This window comes from Cystoisospora suis (assembly GCF_002600585.1).
Source record: "Cystoisospora suis strain Wien I chromosome Unknown contig_4572, whole genome shotgun sequence".
NCBI classification, from domain to species: Eukaryota; Apicomplexa; class Conoidasida; order Eucoccidiorida; family Sarcocystidae; genus Cystoisospora; species Cystoisospora suis.
Genome location: NW_027157364.1, coordinates 22,918 through 40,334, shown reverse-complemented (window position 1 = coordinate 40,334; position 17,417 = coordinate 22,918). Strand labels below are relative to the sequence as shown.

General features: G+C 49.0%; 2 protein-coding genes across 2 annotated transcripts in view; both read left to right on the top strand.

Moving 5' to 3' along the window:
- CSUI_008238 (uncharacterized protein) overlaps positions 1–10,081 on the top strand; it is a gene marked incomplete at its 5' end in the record, with an annotated part of 18,945 nt that extends 8,864 nt beyond the window's left edge. The window contains 5 exons of the mRNA XM_068068372.1: positions 633–1,499; positions 2,194–2,325; positions 2,844–4,603; positions 5,419–5,770; positions 6,548–10,081. Coding sequence (XP_067919656.1) covers positions 633–1,499; positions 2,194–2,325; positions 2,844–4,603; positions 5,419–5,770; positions 6,548–6,730 — 3,294 coding nt within the window. The remainder of the gene's footprint in view (positions 1–632; positions 1,500–2,193; positions 2,326–2,843; positions 4,604–5,418; positions 5,771–6,547) is intronic.
- Positions 10,082–11,240: 1,159 nt separating this feature from the next.
- Positions 11,241–17,417, top strand: part of CSUI_008237 (ubiquitin carboxyl-terminal hydrolase) — a 16,595-nt gene continuing 10,418 nt past the window's right edge. The window contains exons 1-3 of the mRNA XM_068068371.1: positions 11,241–14,113; positions 14,683–15,505; positions 15,981–17,417. The exon at positions 15,981–17,417 is cut by the window's right edge and continues 9,012 nt beyond it. Coding sequence (XP_067919655.1) covers positions 13,347–14,113; positions 14,683–15,505; positions 15,981–17,417 — 3,027 coding nt within the window. The 5' untranslated portion in view covers positions 11,241–13,346. The remainder of the gene's footprint in view (positions 14,114–14,682; positions 15,506–15,980) is intronic.

The following is a 17,417-nucleotide window of genomic DNA, read 5'->3' as shown; positions in this document are numbered from 1 at the left end:
TCGTCAGGTGTATGTACACTCGGTCATCGTCAGGTGTATGTACGCTCGGTTATCGTCAGGTGTATGTACACTCGGTCATTGTCATGTGTATGTACGTTCGATGGTTTTGAGCATGTTCTGTCTATCTGGGTGGTTCGTCGTGTGGGCATTCCATGAAAGCGAAGGTGTTTCTTTCCCGTTCTCGCCAATAGAATACACTCGGATGTGTGAAAAGTTTCATGTGTTTTGTTGCTGCGGAAAAGTGACCAAGTCTACTGCAGATTTTAGGGCCCAGCTAACTTACGCCTAATGAACGGGGTGCTGCGGGAGCGTATAGATACATTCGCCGTTACAGATGGACTCGTGACTGTCATCACGTCAATTACTTCGTGCTTCTATACATAGAGCCTCGCACGGCCAAGTACTCGCCTCAATCTTACGCCTCACCTCCTCCCCCACTCATTCGCTGGAAGAGAAATGAAGTTTACCTCTCTCGACATGTATGTATGTGTACAGAGGTTTTGTGGAGTCTCTCTTTCTCTGTAAACGTGTTCCGTGTCTTTTCTCACAGCACGTCGACTTGAGCAGGTCTATCGTCTACATGCTCCTTTGGTTTTCTGTCTTTTTGCCATCTCTCTTTCCATGTCGTCCAGGGTGATATGAATGAGAAGACAGCGAAGCGTCTGTTGAACCGAGTAGCTTCACATCTTGACGTACGCCGGTTGCCTAGTGCACAAGAGCTCTACGACGATCCTACCATCTCAATGAAACGCATGCATCCAGCCCCGCCGTTTCTTGAGAAACAAATATGGAGACGAGGTTCAGGTAAAGCCCTTCCAGCTATCCCCCGATACCGACTACGACTACACTATGATGAAGTCGCTGAAGGAGGTGAATTTTCATCTAGTTACGCTCATCGTCTCTGTGGTCTTGGGCCTTCAAGTCTCATCGGAAAATCTCGAGCATCGTCGATGACCACAGGGGGAGGACAGGGACAAGGAGGGAATAGTAGTACTAGTAGTGGTAGTTCAGGAGCCGACAGTAGAAAGAAAGATTCTTCACATCCGTCTCATGCCAGCAAACATAGGATCAACAATGAGAAATATGAACTAGAGGAAGTAGATACACATGAAGATCAAGGAGACTCTCCGAGCTCCAAGAATAGGCCTTCGCATCGATCGAAAACATCTTCGTCGCATCATCATAGTAGCAGTAGTAACGGGGGATACCAACAGATATCTGAAGCGGAGAAAAAAACGTCTTATGAGAGACAACAGCAATCGAGAAATGGTGGGGGAAGTGGTGAAAACGTGAACCTCAATCAAAGACAGTCTCTTCAGTCTTCTTCGCATCGGTCTCATGGAGGGATAGGAGAGAATTCGAGGAGCGAAGCTTCTACGAAAGGAAGAAATCTGTCGGGGAATAGCGCTAGTACTAAGGCATCTTCGTCTTCGTCATCGCCAGGCCAGGAAAAGGGAGCGACGAGCAGCAGTCTTCAGACGACGGCTATCAGGATTGAGGTAAAGAAGAAAAGAACAGGAGAAAAGCAGGACAGGAAAAGAAGAAGGTTCCCCCACTATGACTATGAGAGATGTAAATTTTTCCTCACTTACCTGTTGTATGTATGTCTGTACGTACAGATGCTTTCTCTTAGATAGATAGATAGGTAGATCTCTCGTAGAGCAGGGCGTCTTCACAAGATATATCGGTAGTTGATCTCTCCTCATCCAGTCTGAAGCTTCCAAACAAACAAAGCGAACCGCACAGGAAAGAAGGTAATCGCCTTTTTCCCTCTTCTAAGTGTAGAATGCCGGTGCAAGTCTCTGTAGCATTTGCATACGTACGATTCTTTCTCTCCTCCTATATATATATATATACGCACACATGAACGTATTCGTCTACTTGTAAATCTCTGTATCTAGTCTTACAGCATGCTGACGACACGAAAGAATAGAAGAAGCTGAAGAGGAATCTGCCAGTATGCTTTCTCTCCTTTGTCTATTCTTTCTGGTGCTATCCTGCCTGAGACATCCTAGAATGGGGTGGATCCGAGACAAGCTGTCAGGTTTCCTGTTTGTCTTGCGACTGACAGATCGCCTTATCTGTGCGGCGGGATCACGTTGCGCTGAAAGATCTTGGGTGCTTGTAGATGGGATAATGTAGTATGTGTGTGTATTGTGTTTCTACCTTTTCGTGTCCTTCTCCCTCCTTCAGCTTGGCGAGCTAAACGACGATGAGCTAGCGGCAGCTGTGGTGCTTGAAGTCATGCTGGCGTATCCCCTGTACAGACACCTCTGCGCTCTTGAAGAAATCTGTCACACTCTTAGTTTCTCTTTTCAACATGAAGTAAGTTGGAGTAAACTCTATAGAAAAGGATCTCGAAGAATCCAGTTGTTGATGAAGATAGCTAGCTAGAATGTGAGGAATAGGAGATGAAGAAACCATTGTTCTGAAGGGAAGCCTAGTCCTTGTTTACTCCAGAGATCTTATAGGAGATGTTGCTTCTTTCTCTCAGCTGTAGGGAAAGACGGCGCGTTCGAATTCTCATACAAGCAGACGACCGAAAGGCCTGAGTGAGTGGTGCCTTCTAGTTGTCTAGACGTGTGAATGAGACCCAGGGGCAGCCTTACAGCTGCATGCCCATTGCTACAACTGCCGGTCTCTTTCTGTCCGTATACACGTATATAGATATATATATAGGTATCTGTCTCTCGACATATCTGTCTATCTATGTATCTCATCATAGATCTGGTGGTGTAAGATGCGTGGCTGAGCGGTTCATATTTCTATGAAAGCTCATGTGTGTTGTGTGTGTATTCTCATCATCGATCGCTTCCTTCTCGGCTCTTTTTTGATCTCCTCAGCCTACAGGTTTGAGTTCCTTCCTCCTAGAGCTGCATGCGTATAATCTTCCAGCATGTGTCGTAACCGAGCGAGCTGAGGCATGGATCTTTGCCCAGGCAGGAATTTTTGCACGTCTTCAAGATGTTGCTGATCTTCTTTTCTTTCCTTATTTCGAAGGAGGAGGGACAGGAGGGGGAGGCGGTAATCTCTCTCCCTCTCCTCCTAGCTATGAACCTTCTTCTTACTCGAACTTTTCTTCTTCAGCTCATTTCGCCTACGGCTCGACCCCTTCCGAGCTAGAAGCAATTTCTTCTCTTCCTGACGGAGAGACGGTTCTCTTGCGGAGAGACTTCTTCAAGACTTCTTACTCTCATCCTCACCCTGGCACAAACTTCGTGATCTTAGATGGGAAACATGCGACAGCAGGGGGGCGAGGGAGAAGAGAGAAAGGAGAAGAGAAGAAGAAGAAATCTTCATCAAGGCAGACAGAAGGAGGTGGAGAAGAAGCACAACACAAAGTTCATAAGAATACGGGAAGGGGAAAAGGAGAAGGAGGAAATATCGCAGTAAAGAAGGGGGGCGACAATGGTAAGGGGGGGGCAAGGCTCCAGCAGGAGGGACTGCAGAAGACGACGAGGAATCAAGAGGGGCCTGGAAGGGAGAAGAGTTTTGTGAAGAAGAATGAAGAAGGGGAAGAAGACGAGGGTTTCTCTTGTCGACCAAAGAAGAAAAAGATGAGTCCAAAAAGTCTGGATGCACAAGAGGGACGGAGAGGAGGAAGAAGAAAAGGAGGAGACGAAGGGACACTCTGGGGCTATCTAGCAAGTGTACGAGAGACTCTGTGGAGCTTGGTCTCAGGAAGCGGTAACAGTGATGAAGAGGAAGACGATGAAGATGATGAGCCGTCTTCTGTCATGGGACAAGGAGAGAAGAAAAGATTCTGCAGCAGACTTCCGGAAAGCCAGGCTAATAGAAGCCGGAATGCTGAAGACCAAGATTTTCGCAGAAAAGAAGATCTGAAAAGACCAGCAGGAGAAAGAGAAGACGACGAAGATGAAGATGATGACGAAGAAGAAGTAGAAAGAGAAGGAGAGGGGTATGGAGAAAGAAGAAGAGAAAGAGAAGACGACGAAGATGAAGGAAAAGGAGAAGAGATAGGAGGAGGCGGAGGAGGATGGGGCCTCGTAGATGGTATGTCAATGCTTGGTGCTTTCGATCCACGACGGTTTCGCGCCTTTGCAGATTCTGGCTTCTTTGTTCTAGTGAATATCGAGAGATTTCATGAGGCGCGTGAAAAGGCTGTTCGAAATCTTCTTATGTTGTACCCCTGGGAAGCTGAGCATTATCTTCACAGATTCTTTCATACTACCTCTTCAATTCCTGGAGACACGTCGTCTTCTTCTTCTCTCTCATCTTTTCCTTCTTCCAGTCCGTCAAAGAAGAAGAGAGAGAACTCACCTTCAAGAGAGGACAAAGCGAAAGAGGAGATGAAGAGGAAAGACAGCATGAAAACAGAGAAGAGGTCTGTCGTTGGTGACGTAGAGGAGGATCAAGAAGGCGAAGGCCAGGGGGATGGCCACTCAGGAAGAGCACAAGGAGACCAGCATAAGATGAAGAATGATAAGAGACAAGAAAAAGAAGAAGAAACAACGATGAATAAGAATCATCCTCGTTTCTATGATCGACCTTTTATTCCAGCAGATGTCTGGGTTTTTGTCAATGAAATTCGAAACCGAAGTTATCAGTTTGATACAAGAGAAAGAATTGCTAGAAAGATACGGTAAGAGCCATAGACATGCAGGGTCTCCCCTCTTCAAGAATCTCTCATATGCGTCGGAAACCCCTTGGTTTTCTTCCCTCGAAACCGTTGCTGGTGTGAAGGGGAAGGGTGTGTGCTTAAGTAGGGGTCCAGGGGGTGTATATACACCTCATATGAGATCACAAGGGGTGTGCTCCTTTCTCTCTGAGCGGTGTCCGTACCGACTATTTTGAAGTTGAACGGAGAAGATAGTTCAGATACCTGTGGGAACTTCATATACAAGGTTTTGTATTGTGGAGCCCCGTCGGAGACTGTAAACTGGAGGATTGTATTCTCTTCACCGATCTTAGCATTTTGAAGCTCTACGTTAGTCGTCAAGATAGGTCTTGGGCATGTACCTCTAGTGTTCATATTTATCTCGACGCATGTGTACAATCCTTCCAATCCATAGAGAAGACTTTGCGCGTTTTCTTGTATCTCTCGTGGGGATAAACTCCTGCGCCAAGATAGATACATAGATGGTTCTCGTGTATCTCTGCTACACGATTCAGCGTGTATTTCCATGTATCGCTACAGATGGGTGTGTGTGTATGTACAGCAGTCATTCATTCTGTTGTGAATGGCAACTCCTACGAGTTTGTAGACATCTCGAGAGGGTTGACTCCGTCACGTGACTTCGTGAGAAAGTCTTCCTTCTCTTTCTCCTCAGCCCATGCACTTCTCAATGTTACAGAATCGATCCTGTCTCGCAGGATGTTCTTCCTTACTTGCCAGGCTCCTCTTATTTTCTCTCCTTTGATGTATATGTCTATGTGTCCCGACTGCTGAACGTACAGGTCTCTAACACTAGAGAACGTGAAAGACTTCTTTCTGAATTACATCGTAACCAGCCCATGGCTAGTCATCGAGCTAAGCACTGGCTTTCCTGTAACCAGAAAGAGAGGGGCAGAGAGGGGAGATGCAGAGACACCCGAGGTCAGTGGTACTTCTCCCTTCTATTATCGTGAGTATAAAACAAGAGGAAGTGAAAGCCACAATAAGGAAAGCGGTGGAAGAGGAAGAAGACAGCCGACAAAGGATACAGGAGCCATACTACTTGAAGACGGACTAATGCTGTCTTCGCCAGATGATACGTGCAACTTTACACAGCGATTCTACCATGAACGAGGAAGTCTTGATATGACGAAGGTAAGAACGATAAGCAAGATCTTCTCACTGACATATCAGGGGCGGCAGTGTCTTATGCGGCGCTCTTCACGTAGAAACTTCTGCTTCAATTTCTAACGACCCTATGGACAGGCTCCGTCAGAAAGGTTGATAAGAAAGGTGGTTTTGTAGATCACATCTCACGCGTGGTCTTACGGTTTTCCGCAGTCACTTGTTTCACGGGAATTAATACAAGAGAAGGAATGCGTCTACATATGTATGAGGAAAGACGCGTCCTGGGTGACGGAGTCTATTCTGTGCAGCTTACAGTAGACGAAAAGTCTAAAGGGTCACTGGAGCACACAAAGGAGAGTTGTGAAAGGACGTGCGATGAGAAGTGAAATTTCTCGATAGCCGTCAGAGGTAATAAGAGCAGTCATAAGTAGCTTTCCTACAATCGGCGGACAGTGTCGGTAAGTCCCAGTTCGGAAGGTACATGCTCGCATGTATGTATGGAGTTGTATTCAGTGCACTTTGTACTTACTCCAACTATCCAGCTGTACGTATAGAGGTGTATGTGGTAGGTCCTAACCGCGCAGTATAACAAAAGATATCCGGAGTTAGTCTTCTGAAGAAGACAAAATTCTATGTAAACGTATAGCTGATGTTACTACAGGTGTAGCTACGGGTTACTGCAGCTGTGGACATAGCATTACACGAGAGGCGGTGCCGAGGCGGCGGAGGAACTCCGGCCACGGGTTGCTTCTCCGTGATTGACGCCACCACCGTTTCCTGTTTGGTGCTTGTTGTTGCTTTCAGCTTGATACGTCTGAAAGCTCTCACCCCCTCTGGCGTCTTCGAAATAGCTGGTCAGATATTGAGAGCATACAGGAATTCCGCAAAGCTGCAACACGTGTGTACAGTCTGGGGTCTCCTCATCTGTATAGTAGTTTACTAGAAAAAGAACAAGATCACAGCTCGAAGAAAAAGAACAAGCAGTAAAAAATTATTCTTCTTCAGTCTACTCGTGACTTTCTTCAGTCCCGAGAGCCTTCATCGCCAACCAAGGCTAGCTAGTTGGTTTCTCATCAAAAAGAGCTAGCTACTACCACTTCTGCCATCCGGACACCTCAATCACACTCCTGAAGCTGTTGCCACGCGTTTACAAAGTGTTCATCTGCCTTCTTGAAGACGCCGGTAGAAGTAAAGAGAGAATAAGTAGTAGGACGTGGAAAATTTTAGAATGACACAGCAAGTAACACTAGTAACGTAAACTAAACGCAGCGCCCTCATGAGGCTCTACCCTGTTCGCTCTGCAGCCGAGAGCAGGAGCCCCCGTTGTTGTACAGAAATGTGCAGTATCGTGAGTGGGTGTTGCCGAAGGGGCAGCCCGTGAGCGTGGTATGAAGTTCGGTAATAGAGCGCGCCATAAAGGACCGCTTCGATTCCAGCTTGATCTGTACTTCTTTCCATGGAGAAACAAGCAGCATGAAAGACCAGAAAGGTAGAGGGAGGCACTTCCGGGGCTGTCAGTGTCGCTGGGAGTAGACGGCTCTTTCTTTCCGCAACCCCTTTCTAGTATTTGTATAGCTAAATTTGTTTTTTCAAGTACTGTCAGGCGGTTTAGGAGGGTGGGGCCAAGGCAGCGTTGAAATTAATGACAGAACACGTCGGCGGAGAAGGATGACTCAGGATGAGTGTTAGGACGACCCGAGTCTAACAGTGATCTGGCAGTGACGGATGTGAATCGATAAATTTTGCTAGTGTTGCACACCGCGGCGAAGGTAATGCAAACAAAATAGCGGGGCGATTGCTGGCGTGGCCGCTTCCTCCAACAGAGTCCCCATGATGGAAGAAAGGCGTTTCAAGCCGTTGTGCCGGGGTCGCTTGGTTTGTCGCTGTCTCTCGTCGAACAAAAGCAACATCGAAGAAAAGGACATTGGTGCAGTGACAGTTGTATCCCGGATTTTTCTCGACTTCTTGTGGGTGCTATACGGGGTTTTTGACTGGACTTTGATGGAATAGTGGCAAATCTCCACTCATATCTGGCATTGGGTCATGCTGAAGGAAGGACTTCCCCAAGCAGGATTCCCCCTCGTGTCACTAGGACAAGGCCGGGCACCTTCTGATGTCTTGTCCCGCGGCCGTTAGTTACATACACCCAGGAGAAGGACAGTCAGCGGAACATAGCTTTGCGTGAAAGCGTCTCATTGTCTGAGCGGATTGTCACGTAAGATGCCCACCGAGGGCAAGCTGAATAGTCGCCGCGCCTTGCCGATCTCGGAGTAAAGAGGACACATCGATCGTCCAGCCATCCCTCAAGACAGGCACCTCCACCTTGCGCCAGTCGCGCCCCGAGGCAACGGCTTAGGTCGTCTCATGCCTCTACGGTCTCAGAGATCAGCCGTTGCCTGGGCTCCCTTTGCCGCTTGCTGATATGGTTTGTCGAAATATGCTGCTTGCCCTCTCTACCTTCATTGCGAGCAACACTGGCTCGGGCATGGGCCCGGTGGGCAGCGTCCGTCGGAAGGGCCGTCCCATTAATTAGCAGCATGCCTTCGGAGACCGGGCAGGGGCAGCGTGAGAAGCAGTCACCAAACAGGCGGTGAGTCCGAAAAGTCAAGTCTGTTGTATTCGAGAAAGCATAAGATCTGCTCGAGGAGCACGGTGACGAACTCCGCGGCGCCACCGTTGCAGCGGTGGATGGTGTAAAAGCACAAAAACAAAGCTGCCAACCTGTTGAGAGACAGACACGCTGATTCAGTGAGTAGGTTGGGCTTCTTCGCAAGAGAAGGGACTTAAGCCTTTCGCGGCCTCCTGGCTAACGACTCCGGCACGTCCCGACGGCAACACTGGGATCTGGCTACAGTGTAGCCGAAACCCGCATATCAGAGTTTCATGGTTGTTGGGACAGCCTTGGACAACGCCGACGAGCCCACCGCGTAGACGACACGTTGCAACTGTTCTGCCCGGTCTCTCTTTTGGAGGAAAAATCATGGCGAGCCCGGAACAGAGCGACACAGAAGCTAGTACGACCGACGGGGGTAGAGTTTTCAGCGTACGGGAGCCCGACAAAGCAGAAACACAGCTTCCCGTCAAAAGGGGACAACAGCAGAGAATCTGGTGGAGCACAGGCAACGAGTCTAGCGACAGCAAGAACTGGATTGCACGAAAGCTACGGCTACAGATGCTAACGAGAAACTCTCCGCGTTGTTTCCCGCCGCGGCTCTCAGACATCCCGAAACCGAAGTCACCCGTGAGATGGATGCTCCGCAAGAGAAGGCAGACCGAGACGCGGCTGAATCTGGACTGCGCACATCCGAGGGGACGCCCTGATCGGCAGAGGCGCATCAGCCAATAGCCTCGCTGAATCCCCTTTCCGCACGATGTGCTGGCAAGATTCAAGAACGAGGGGCGAGAAAGTCTGGAGAAGCCACAAGTGATACGATACGACAGTTCGAGTGACTCCAAGGGACCGCGTCCCCGGCGATGCTGAGCTCCTCTTCGTTGCGAAGCAGCGCAGATCGGCACTGTGTGTTCGGCGCAGGTGCTGGACTCTCACAACGCCCTCTACGGCTGTGCGAACGCCCCCGGAAATAAGCTTCTTTGCGGTTGAAATCAGCAGTTGAATCTGCTAGCTGAACCGGACCATGCCCCCAGACCCACTGTGTCACGAATAGGCAAGTGCCCCCGAAGAGGAATCGAGGTCCGTGCTTGTCATCTACTCAGCTCAGCGGGAAATTTAACTTTCCTCCCGTCGATACCGCGCTCGTGAGAGGACGAGGCAAATGGCAGCAAGAAGGTGCGACCCCGCGACAACACCTTTGACGACATTGCGAACCGGTGTGGTGTCAGTGACGGTGAAGATTGCTGTGCCCATGTTGACCGTCGTGCCCGGAGAGTTACTAATCCTCTCCTCTCTGAAACACCGGCTTTATTCCCTACTCAGGACGCCTGACCGACCGCCGGCCTCCGAGACGGCATCGTGTTGAGGCGTGCCTAACAGCACCGGCTGCTGGCTCTCTGTGAGGCCGCCGATAACCTCGCAGTGGTACGTCTCAATGGTAACCACGTGGCGCAGTGTACAGGGCCAGAACAGACTGCATTGACCTTTCGCTCCAGCCGCACTGGCGAACGCGGTACGCCGAAAAGAAACATATGTTCTAGGCCGCCGCGCTCTCCGTCAGTTCAAGAGTGGACATTTCACCGCTCGCTTACGCGAGTTGTCCTTGAGTAGTCCCGGAAGTTGTTGGCGCGGCAGATTTGTTTTAGCAAGAATAGAGCTTCGGTCAGTCAGTTCGCTCTAACGAGACATGCTGCGCGGTCGTTCTCGTACTAGTAGGGCTATGTGGGAAGGGCATGTGTCTCATGGACTAACCTGAACACTCTCGAAAATTTGTTACAGAAAAGCGGAGAACTGGGCTGAGCGGCTTGGGGGAAAAAACACCCGTACAGTTTGCTATAGCGACGAAGGGCTCGGTGGTCCCCTGAGCAGGCCGGCTGCCCGTAACAGGAAGAGCGCCTGCTTCAGCGGAGGAGAAAGAAACTAAATCTTTCCTGTCCGGCACTCGGAGGGAACTATCGAGCTGCGGACCTGCTGAAGATATGGCGCCCGGCAGCTGCGCACGAGTAGACAGCAAAAACTCGACTTGAGGGACAGACTACAAAGGTGTCCCGCCTCTTGCTTGCTTTTGAGGAGACCTCCACACACCAGCCCCGCAGTCCTTTCGCCCAGACGTCATCTACTGGAAGAAGCACCTTCACTTAGTCAAGAACGGGCTCTGTTGTTCATAGCCGCGTTCTTTCGAGGACGCAGGGGAGAAGACCCGGCCCTGCACTCCGTGGACACGTGATGGTGGGCTCGCCTGTCCACCCCGGTCAGACTTTTTCACACCGGCAACCGTGAGAAAAAAGAACGCGCGTGAGTGCAACAATAGTCAAACTGATGTCGGATTGTGCTATACAGATATGGCTCCGCTTCTTAGCCTAACTCTTCTGAGACCGATGGTTGTCGGAATGAAGCCACGCAGCGGTAACTGTGACTTTTCTCCTTCTCAAATTCCCAGTATTCTATAGTTGCCTCTCCCACCTTGTCTTTAGAATGCTTCCAACCACGACCAAAGGATGTAGGTGGGGATCCAGTATACTCATAAACCTGAGTCACTTCACGCCTCTGCGTCCGGGTGGAATTTACACGAGCCATAGGGGTTCCGATGCGAGGACGGAAACTTGCTCGCCCCTCCCGGTGTCTTCTCTAAGCTTGGGCCCGGACTTTCAGTGTCAGTCATCATCACATCTGTAGCCACGGGTATGACCTGGTCGATACCCGAGCAGTCAGCTGTGCCAGCATCTGCAAAAACACGGGGCGGAACCGGCACATGCACGGTGGCAGGAGTGTACCCCCCGGGATGACGCACCCCCAGCGTCTAGCTGGTGCTTTTCTTGCTGCCTCTAGGTTTCTTTGGTGGAAGTTTTCGACGCGGTCGTGACCTGGCGTCATTTCTTGGCGGGAGACCTTCTTTGCCCCTCCCCACCAGACACGGGTCGCCCTCTCTGTACGGCCGTCTGGGGCATAGCAGGCCCGTCATCACCGTCACCATCATCACCACTTTACTTGTTACCATTGAATAAGGGCAAAGCCAAAAAGAGGCTTATAGACCCAACTCCTACTTTCCTTTTCGGCCAAGGGGGTCCTCTTGCGTCGCTGTGTTTCTCACCCTCTTTGGGGGTGTTCTACTACCTGATCCTGTAGACCGCATTTCCCCCCCCCGTCTGCTTTCGGCCTTAACGTCTAGAACTTTTAGCTAAATTCGAAGTCCGTCTTTTTCGGGCGGCTCTTTCTCGCTGTAATGGTCCGATCTGGTGACTTCCCCGTGAACTCTTGGACTAGAATGGCATCGTGCTGTTCTCCCCCCTTCGAGTGTTGGCCGTGTCGTGCGTCTTGACGGTTGCGATATGGAAGCTGAAGCGCGCCGTTTCTCTTTTTTCTCCGTTGGAAATGTCGAGCTAAATTTTTCACTACAAACCTTTGTTTTTCGAGTATTTTGAGTGATTTCAATGACTGCCAAGAGCATTGAAACTTTTCTTCAGCTGAGATATGCGCAGGATTCTTTCCTTTTCGGGTTCAGGACTTTAAAACAAGGTTGTACCGGTGCTAGGCGGCGATGGGCTTTCCACGACTGGGAGGGGGGAGGGTATGAGCTCAACAAGATGCTTTCCTCTGGTTAATACAAAGTCTGTTTCTGGTTTTTTTTTTTGGTTTCCTTCCTCTTCAAGATGCACGATAACTGGTAAGTCCTGAAGCTAGTCGAAAAGTCTCGGAAACTGTTGAAGTGCCTTCTTTGCGCTATGCTACATACAGCTGACGCTGACGGTGCTGGAATGCCAAATTTTCTGTTGCAGTCGGTCGCAGGGGGGATACAGTTCATCGGACTTCGTAGTGTTTCTCTCTTTTTCCATTTGCTTACTTTGGCTTCGTCCCCCTTTCAGAGCACGTCTTCCTTCAGTCCTTTCATTCCAGTAGCGTCTACATAGATGTACTATCGATCGAGTATTCCTTTAGTATCTCGAAGCAACCGCAGCAGATGCAGTAACTTGCTTTCGAATCGATCCTGTCGTCTTCTTTCTCCGACTTACCCACGCTTCGCTGTTTCTTTACTTCACATATAAAGAGAATGGTGGTATGACCAACAAGAGCTGAGCTTCTTGTCAGCGCTTTTACTTGTCTTACCCTCTTGCTCGTTTAGACGTGTCATTGGATGTAATTTGACCGGTCTCCTGATTGCCTCACCGTCTGTCAGTGGCCGTAGTAGGAGGTTGTGATATAATTACCAGTCCACGGAGCGTGTGCACCGCTTCGCTTGCCTCGCTAGTACGGTGTCTAGTATCCGTCTTTTCTGATTCAGACTCTCGATCAGCAGACACGATGGTACAGATATAACAGGGAACCACTCGAAGCAGGAGGCTTCTTTCTCTCAGTAAAAATGATTCCTTCAGGTAGCGCCTTCCGTCTCGTGCTGTGAATCCTCTATGGTTCATGTCGACTTCCCTGGCCTTTACTATCTTCGTCACAAGCACTAGTCCGATCGAGGTGTCCGTCGTTTCGAGCCATATCCTCTTTACTGCTCCCCCGAATCTCCAAGAACATCGATCTTGGTTTTCTTCGCTTTTGTCTGTCTTTTTTGGTTACTTTCCTTCTCAGATGTGGATGCTCCTATTTGATATCCTCTTCTTTCAGCCGCCGAATCGCTCCTGTTGTTTCTCTCAAGCACCTCCTGTCTGTGGGAGGAAGTCGTCCTTTCTCTTCTTAGACACCACCGAAGGGAAAGAAAAAATTCTGCATCCTTGTCCTTGTATGACAGTACGGAGACGCTTGGGTTTTCCTCGACCGTACAGCAATTCTTTTTCCTCTTCTGGACGGAGGACAGGGTCATTTCTCAAGGATCTCTCGCCTCGTTTTCATCTGAGGGAAGAGGTCGATCATCCCTCCTTCGAGGTTACTCATTAAGTCTCGGAAGATACACATTCACCGAGTGTGTCTACACCGTGTGTCTGTCCCGCATCGATTCTTAAGAGCGGTGTATCTTATGCGGGTTCTCACTCTGGAGAGGAATGTACCATGGCGGCAACAGGAGTAGTAGGGGGCGAGCGGAAAGGACGGCAGAAGAGTAAAGTAGCTTTTCACAATCCATCTAGACAGGCGGAAGATAATAATAATAATAGTCGTAGTAGTAGTCATCATAAGGCTTTCTCTTCACCTCTTCAATGCCCCTCTCATATGGGGCCTTCTGTCACCGGCAGCACTACAAGCGGCCGAGTTGTCGTGTCTTCGCCTTTGTATACCGCAACAGATCTCAGGAATAACAAAGCTCTTCTCCAGTCAAGAAAAGTATCTCAATCTCTCTCGACATGTGAATGTGAACGCGCGCCTCCTCCTGGGCTATTAAATTTGGGAAAGACATGTAGTTTTAATGTCTTGCTCCAAGCTCTTGCGGCAACGCGAACTTTCTCAGGTTTGTATGGAGGGTTACATCGTGTGAAATCTCAGAAGGACTCAAAGCCATCAGAATCTTCTGATCATACGCCCGATACGAGTGATCGTACCAAGCCGAGGGATGTGGTGTACCTACACCGGCTAGCTCGACGTCAGCGGGGCTTGCTGACTCGCTACTATCGCCAGGCAGCTCATTCTCGCCTTGGAGACCAAGAAGAAGAAAAAAGAGAAAGATTTCAAGATGGGAGATGTGTATGGAGAGATAAGAAGGTTATTACGAGTAGAGGAGAATCATGGAGGAGTGAAGAAGAAGATGGAAGGGGAAGAAGAGCAAGGCTTGATGAAGTGGCTGTTGCAGCAGCAGCTGAGCGAGCTGTTAACAAATCAGACACGTAAGGAATTCCAACTTGACAGGAGCCTAGTTTCAGTGTAGTTTGAGATCTTCGTATATGTAGGTGTAGGTGGACTGTATTACATACGTAGAGAGAAAATAGTCATCCTCGCTGTATACGTGAGAGAAAAGGTTCATCAGACTTCGGTTGTGTATGTGTGTCTCCATACAAGCGTGCTATGTATGTCCACTTACGAGACAGACTGTAGTATGTGTGTGCATGTGTGGTGTGTGTATATGTATGTATGAGGTGTATTCATAGGCTTGCATACTGATGTATCTGCCAGGTTAGGGGGCGAGCAGGGGAGGGCTGCTGCTTGGATTATGGTAGGTGGTTGATCTTCTTGCTGTGAAAGATTCCTTAAGCTCGACAGCATGGCACGTGCGGACAGATAAAGCTACTCTCTCTCTGCCGCCTCAGTCGGTCAGTACAGTAGGCCCGGAGGAAAAATATTACCATCGATTCACGATGTATTCCGAGCGAATGAGAGAATCTTGTAGACGTACTGCTGTCACGACGGTTACATAGACAGGTGTCTGTATGTCTTGTGTGTATGCCCATAAATGCAGGCCATTGAACTACTGTGTCGCGGATATCTTAGGCCGCATGTCTTCATCTTCGTCAGGAAAGATCTGTTGTAAGACAGCTCGTCTCCGAGAAGAGGAAGAGATCATAGGCAGAGATACATCATCCGTCTTTCCCGTTGATACTCATACGAGTGGAGAGGGTCGACTCGCGTCTTCCTCTATGTGTGAACACACAGACGAAGGTCGATGTGAAGATGGGAAGCCAAGCCATCAGAATCTCTCTCATGTTGCTGATCGTCGTCAACCTTCTCACACCACTTCTTCTCCCTCTCTCCTTTCTTCATCTTCATCCTCTTCTGCTTCCTCGAGAGAGACAGCAAAAGAAGAAGAGAGTAGAGGAGGAGATAAGCAGCCTGTTCCCGTAGTCGAATTTTTGACGAAATCTCGCCGCCCAGGTACCCCCTCCCCCGCGGTCATAGTTGATGTGGATGATGATGATGAGGGGGAAAGCCGTAGTGGAGATGGAAAGGTGAATTATTGTGAGAAGGAAGGTGACAAAAAGAAGAAGAAACCAAACCGACAGCAGCAGCAGCAGAAAAAAGGTGATGGAAAGGTTGATCATGCTGCTGTACATACACCTGAAAGTAGTAGTAGTGGTAGTACGGATGCAAGTGTCATTGAGGTATGTGAAGATTCACAAGAGAAACAGCAAGCTGTACGACGGCAAATGAGATTACAGAGACAACTGCAGACGAAGAGATGGTGGGTGAAGAAGCCAGAAGAAGAACAGAATGTTCTCTATCCTGTCGACTTTGTATCTCAAATGAGGACGCTCAACTCAGATTTCCAGCAGGATACCGAGCTGGTAAGACTGCCGCAGAGTCTTGGCGAATGCTCTTCTTTCTTTCTTCCTTCCTAGCTTCTATGGTATCTAGGGCAGGAATCGATAGATACTTGTAGTGGTAGTAGGAGGTATCTATTGTGCCTGTTCCAGCTGATGCCCTCCCTCCCTGTACTGGTCATGCTGTGTATGTAAACTCGAGTGATGATGATGATGTTCACTCTTTCCATGTGGATAGATGCGGGAGTCGCGTGATTCCACTGTCTTCTGTTAGAAAGATATGTATGTGATAGGAAAAGACGGCTTTTTCTTGGGGGAGAACCAGCCGATCTCAATGAGTTGTATGTACACCGGGGAGGGCCCTACGGGTAGTAGCGGTCAATATAGAATTTAGATGAGACTGGCTTGTCAGTTGTGGACTAGATCAAGTGTCTTCTCTCTTCTTGTCCTCTTCAAATGCAGTAGTGTCTGTGTTTTCTTGTTTGTTTTCTTTCTTTAGGATGTAGAAGAAGTGTGGAGATTTCTAGTTGATCAGATCTTCACGGAACTTCAACAGCAAGAGCGACGTATAAATAGTCAAGGCGTCTCTTTTTCTTGCCGTGCATCTCTCTCTTCTGCTGCTGCTGTTGCACCTCTCTCCCCTCCAAGTGAGAGGAGAAGATTTTCTTTCCAGTCAGATGGATACCTTCGTTCCTCAGACGAGGCACCCTGTGAAGCCCAGCAGCAGGAGCAGGAGGGTTCTCTCTGTTCTCCAGTCGACCTAGACTTGAAGTTTACGTGTTCTGTGAAGAAGCAGGAAGATGTTCATGAAGAGGCCAACTCGCCTCTAAGAAACGAAGAGGATCAGAAGAGAAGCAAAGAAAGTCGAGGGAATGCCACCATCTCATCATCATCATCTGTATTAGGTTCACAAGAGACTACTTCGACAAGTGGAAAGATTGCAAAGGAGGAGAGCGGCTGCCCCTGCTGCAAACGTACCAGTAGTAGTAGTACGACAAATGTTGAAGAAGGAGAACAAGAAGAAGAGAGTCTAGCGTCATCATCATCATCTTCTTCTTCATTATTATCGGTCTTACCAGACCAGCAGTGTACGAAGAGGACATCTTCGTGTTGTTCTTATGTGTCTTCATGCACTCCAGTTAAAAGTCTAGCAACTCAGTCTAAAATGTCTCCTGAGTCCTCTTGTCTCTCCTGTGGGAGGTCTCCTTCCTGCGGCTCGTGCTCGCGTATCAACTGTGGTGATGATGGTAAGGCCAGTCTCTTGTCTCATCAGAAGGATAGATGTGAAGGAGATATTCATTCTTCTCTCTCATCCTCTTCTCTTCCCGTTGTTATGACTTCATTACCAGTTACTTCATCTGTCATTACTCCTGAGACACGTGGCGTGTGTTCCTCTTCTCTTACGTCGTCCTCTTCTTCTTTACCATCATCTTCTTGTGGCTGTGAAGAAAGATTTGCCTCCTCTTCTCATGACAAGCCTGAAACTTGCGCAAGTAGACCATGTGAAGCTCCTCTTCATCAGCATCATCGTCCTTCTCATGTCTTCTCTCCTCGAGGGGGGGGCGGGACGATTTTGCGTGGGGNNGGGGGGGGGGTAAGTTATGGTATATGTGGGGGTGGAGGAGGTGGTGGTAGCCGAACTAGCTGTCCATCGCTTCTTTCGCGGAGTAGTTGTGGTTTCTCTTCTTTGAAAGGTCCTCGATGTTCTTCTTTTTGCTGCTGTTGTTGTTCTGTTTCTCCGCAATCAACGACGTGTCGCCCTAGTAAGAGTGAGCTGCTAGAAGATATGATTCATAGGCTGCATGCAAAGGGAGACAGAGGAGAAGACGAGGAGGTTTATTGCTGTCATGATGGAAGGGGTAGCTATAAGAGAGAGAAGAACAAGAGGCACATGACCTATCTCTCTCCTTGTTGTATGAGTAGCAGTAGTAGTAGT